Here is a 5369-nt window from a genome sequence, read left to right on the forward strand (position 1 = left end):
TTGAGTTTGATATAGTTTTTTTTTAAACACGAATTCACTCCACGAAATGACAAATGAAAAAAGTGAGTTTCATATGAGTGTTCTTGCTAAACACTCGAATTTTCACACGAAATGAAAAAATTAAAAATGTGAGTTTGATATTAATATTCTTGTTACAAACACGAATTCTCCACGCGAAATGTAAAAATTAAAAAGTGTTTTTGATATGAATAGTCTTGTCACACACACGAGGTAAAAACTCGAATTGAAAAAATTAAAAAAGGGAGTTTGATATGAATATTTTTGTTACAAACGCAAATTTTCACTCGAAATGAAAAAATAAATATATGAGTTTGATATGAATATTCTTGATCAAAACACGGTTTCCCAACTCGAAATGAAAAAATTATAAAAGTGAGTGTGATATGAATATAATGGGTTGGGTTGGGTAGGTTTGATATCGGTGATAAGTTTCATTTCTAATGCTTTAATAGCTTAAAATATTCTACCGTCTGTTGTCCCTTTGCGAGGTCACTGAAGGAAATGAACAAAAGTAATTGAAATTCATTGACATTTCAAGGTCATTCAAGGTCATTGACCTTTCAAGGTCATTCAAGGTCATTGACCGTTCAAGGTCATTCAAGGTCATTGACCGTTCAAGGTCATTCAAGGCTATTAACCGTTCATGGTCATTCAAGTTCATTGACTGTTCATGGTCACCCAAGGCTATTGATCGTTCAATGTCATTTAAGGTCATTGTCCGTTCAAGGTTTTCAAAGTCATTGACTTTTCAAGGTCATTCAAGGTCATTGACCGTTCAAGGTCATTCAAGGTCATTGACCTTACAAGGTCATTCAAGGTCATTGACCGTTCAAGGTCATTGACCTTTCAAGGTCATTCAAGTTCATTGACCTTTCAGGGTTATTCAAGTTCATTGACCGTTCAAGGTCATTCAAGGTCATTTACCGTTCAAGGTCATTCAAGGCAATTGATCGTTCAATGTCATTCAAGGTCATAGACCATTCAAGGTCATTCAAGGTCATTGACCATTCAAGGTCATTCAAGGTCAGTAACCGTTCAAGGTCACCCAAGGTCATTGACCGTTCATGGTCATTCAAGGCTATTGATCGTTCAAGGTCATTCAAGGTCATTGACCGAGTAAAGTCATTCAAGGTTATTGACCGTTCAAGGTCATTCGAAAAATTATATTTTAAAATATAAAAAGGTTAGTTTGGTATGAATATTCTTACTAATAAACGCTAGTTCTCTACCGAAAATGATAAAATGAGAAATGTGATTTTAATTGAATGTCCTTCTTAGAAACACGAATTCAACACTCGCTATGAAAAAATTAAAAAAGTGAGATTGATATGAATATTCCTATTACAAACGCAAATTCACTTCTCAAAATGAAAACATTAAAACAGTGAGTTTGATATGGTTTCTCTTGTTACAAACACTAATTGACCACTCGATATAAAAAAATTAAGGTGAGTTTGGCATTACTATTCTTGTTACAAACGCGAATTCACATCTCGAAACGAAAAAATTAAAGAAGTGATTTCGATATTCTTGTTACAAAGGCGAATTTATTTTTAAAAACGAAATTAATAAAAAAGTGAGTATATCTTACTACAAACGCGAAGTCATCACTGGAAATGAAAAAAATAAAAAGTAAGTATGATATTAATATTCTTGTTACAAACGCAATTTCACCTCTCGAATTGAAAAAAATTAAAAAAAGTGAGTTTGATGAGAATTTTCTTGTAACAAACGCGAATTCACTACTCAAAATGAAAAAATTTTAAAAAGTGAGTTTGATAGAGTTTTTTTTACTTACAAACACAAATTCACCGCTCGAAATGAAAAAATTAAGAAAGTGAGTTTGATATGAATATTCTTGTTACAAACGCAAATTATTACTCGAAATGAAAAAATTTCACATTTGAGTTTGATATGAATATTTTTGTTCCAAATACGAATTCACAACTCGAATTGAAAAAATTAATCCGGTAACGCCTGAATTAAAAAGTTTCTCCAAAATTTGTGATAATCACATATTTTAATATCAGTCACATTCTGAGTAATTTGGTGAAAATTTTATTCTTTTAGCTCTAATAGTTACGGAGATACAGCCTGGTACCATATGGTACCGCTAGGCGCCTACGGGGTCAAAAAATTGAAATTCAAAAAATTTTCGAAATGCACAGTTTAATGGCAAAAATGTTAAATATTTATTATTTTTTGCAACAAACCATCCATTTTAATACGAATTTACACTTAAATATCAAAATTTTTCAATAATTAATAAATACCAATGATTGTGAAAATTAAAATCTGTTTAAATTAAGTATGGAGTAAGGAGTAAGAATGACATAATATCTTCATTTTAGCTTTTTACTCCATCACTGCCGCATATGGAATGGAACAAAGCAGTCAATGCATAAACCAATATTACATTTCAAACATTCAGTTCTTATTCTAGCGTTGCAATTGTCATTAGCACATCGTCGCCGCTGGGGTGTGGATTTTACAAGGTGATCATGCCCGTCATACCTTATTTCGTCAGGAACACTGGAAAAAAGATACACCAATATCAGTTGAATATATTATTATAATATGCATAAATTAGAAACTTATTTATTTAGCCACTTACGTCATTCCAGTAACGCTTCCTCTGGATACTGGTGCACGTCCTTGAGACTTTGGGGGATCCTTGTACCTCTCCAGGTATGATTGTACCACTGCCCGTCGGAATTCAAGCTGACTTATGTTTTTTCCAGATTTTCTCATCAGCATCCATGCGTTGTGCATCATTGCATCTAAAATCCAAGAAAAAATTGGCCACCACCATTTCTTTCCCCGTACACTTATGCGGTACAGGGATATATTCCAATCCATTCGGTCTGTACCTCCCATGAATGAATTGTATTTCTTGAAAACATCCGGTCGTGGCACAAGAATCCTTTTTTTTCTGACTTTGAAAATCTCCCCACTCCTGTTATCGGATTCACTCCGTGACAGGACGATATTGCCGACACAACTGCATTGTCCACCCATTTTACGACAGCAATATTGTCCCGTACGCATCTTCTTGAATCAAAATTTCCTCGCTTCATTTTAGCTAATTCCTTATTGGATTTCACAGGACAGTCCTTCGGAATTCTATTCTCCCTCACAGTGCCAGTTGCACCGTAGTTCCTTTCTCGAAGATAATTCACCAATCTGTAACTCGTGAAATAATTATCAAAATAGAACCGAAAAGGCAGTTCTTTCTTCTGCAGCTCATCTATCATCCCTACAAGGGGTGCCGCTGCCTTTCCGAATTCTTTTTCGTAAGTTTCCACTTTTCTAGGATTATTTCCCTGGTAAATGTCGAAGTTTACCAAATAGCTATCTGAAGTATTTAGGCACCACACTTTGTAGCCAAATCTTATTGGCTTTCCCCGGATGAACTGCTTGCAGCCATGTCTTCCAAAATAGGAGATCATTGACTCGTCAAAACTCAAGCACTGTTCTTCTCTGAAGTATCTGCCGAATCTTTCTTTTGCCAAGTCCATAAAAGGGCGCATTTTCCACATCTTGTCTAATTTATCGATTGCGGTGTTATCACAGCAATGAATAAATCTATTTATTTGTAGAAATCTGTCACGTCTCATTGAGTTATACACAAGTTCGTTTCTCGTGTCTTGTGTTGCCTCCCAATAGTGCCTTTTACTGGGAACTGTATTATACCCACTAAGAAAAAGAATTGCCACAAACACTTTCAGTTCCTCAGGTGTTATATTTGGGTTATTGCAGTTGCAAAATTGCGCATACTTATTCGATTCTTGCACTAAGTGAGCAATTACTTCTTCGTCAAAAAACAGTTCAAAAATCGTGGTAGGGGACGCTTCGCGAAACATGGAGTAATCAGGGTTAGGGAAAATTCTATCTTGCACTGTGATGTCTCCATCATCCCACACGGCTTCTTGCTCCCCCTTTTTACACCTCTTAGGTGCTTTACGGCTCGGCCCAGCCACACTGCACTCTTGAACATCCTCACAAATTTCTTGAGACATACCACTTTCTTGTCCACTTTTACGAACGACAACTTCAGCATTCGCTCGCAACTGGCGTCCACTCAAGTTATCCACCTTTCCACCGCTATCTTCATCGGCTGAATCTTCATCCGATAACTCGGTTACCACAGGTGGCTCGATGTATATTTCATCGAAGTCGATGTTATCGTCCTCCAGAATTTGCATTGCCTCTTGAAGAGTCAGATCCCTGAAATAGACGTTGCATTTATTTTACCTTTATGTAAAAACTTATTACTTCGATAAATATACTAAACCAGTTATTTCATTTCTCATAAATGGAAAAAAATACTTACACCAGACGAAGGTCCATCCTTGTCGCCGTCACAGAAGACACTGAGTGTAAGCACAACGAGTCGGGAATGCTCAACTTATCCTAGTAGAGAAGCGGTAAGGTCAAAGAAACATTTCGCTTCTTAGAATTCAGAGAGAGACGTTATAACAATCTTCACCAAATAACCAAAAACCTCGGAGTGCAATAAAGCTGGGGGCTCCACGAAAATTCTTGACGCTGGAATTATCTCTCAGGAAGAGCCGCTACCGATTCTCTCTTTGCAGTAGCACGTGTTACGTTGTAAACAGTATTTCTGTTTTGAAAGGGACGCCGGTCGCGTGGTCGTCTATTGTCGCGTGGTCGCCAGCCGTCTTTGAATGTTACCCTTGGGCATGCACCCACTCCGACCCCTTCCTAATGGAGTAAGCGGCCACTTTTCCTTTTCTAAACATTGTTTTGGTTTACAACCATACCTCCCACCTCTTGAACATTGTGAGACAGTGCGTCGGTAGTCCAAAAAAGGGCACGAAATTCTGATGGAATGGGGACAACTAAGGGCTTTAGGCATTTGCGTGACGTCGTTTTATGAAAATATTAACCTATAGACACATTTTATATTCAAGAAAACATAAAAATAAAGGTAATGTTATGATATAAATGATAAAAAATAAAGCATTGCAAAATAAAATACCGGGAGAAAAGAATAACTCCAAAAATATTCGTATTTACGCTTTCCGCCAAAACACGGTAGTGCAAGCGCCTAGCGGTACCATATGGTACCACCAAAATTCTTTGCATCATAACTTCCTTGTTATGATGCCCACATCAAAAAACCATGCTTTATATGAAATTTGCATGTTATGACAATCATACTTACATAACTGAATCATCGTAGTATAAGTATATGAGGCGTAAGTAAAGAAAACTTTAAGGCTTGCACTAAAAATTCCGTTTTTTTCGGATGGTTGAAAATTGTCAATTTTCAAACGGCTGTAAATGCATTAAATATATTTTTAAAAGAGGAAACTTTTCGACAA

At 36.3% G+C, this 5369-nt stretch overlaps 1 protein-coding gene across 1 annotated transcript; it reads right to left on the bottom strand.

Annotated features, from left to right (window-relative positions):
- Positions 1-2119: 2119 nt before the first annotated feature.
- Positions 2120-4953, bottom strand: LOC124174184 (piggyBac transposable element-derived protein 3-like). Its single transcript, XM_046553284.1, has 2 exons — positions 2636-4953; positions 2120-2553 (listed from the first exon to the last, which is right to left on the bottom strand). The coding sequence occupies exon 1, from the start codon at positions 4224-4226 to the stop codon at positions 2850-2852; it is 1377 nt and encodes a 458-aa protein (XP_046409240.1). The 5' UTR covers positions 4227-4953; the 3' UTR covers positions 2120-2553; positions 2636-2849.
- Between the last annotated feature and the right edge of the window lie 416 nt (positions 4954-5369).

Source organism: Ischnura elegans, chromosome 2 (assembly GCF_921293095.1).
Source record: "Ischnura elegans chromosome 2, ioIscEleg1.1, whole genome shotgun sequence".
Taxonomy (NCBI): domain Eukaryota; kingdom Metazoa; phylum Arthropoda; class Insecta; order Odonata; family Coenagrionidae; genus Ischnura; species Ischnura elegans.

What these genes read in the sequence shown, in the direction of transcription:
- LOC124174184 (XM_046553284.1), bottom strand. Translation starts at nt 4,226, where the DNA reads ATGCAAATTCTGGAGGACGATAACATCGACTTCGATGAAATATACATC.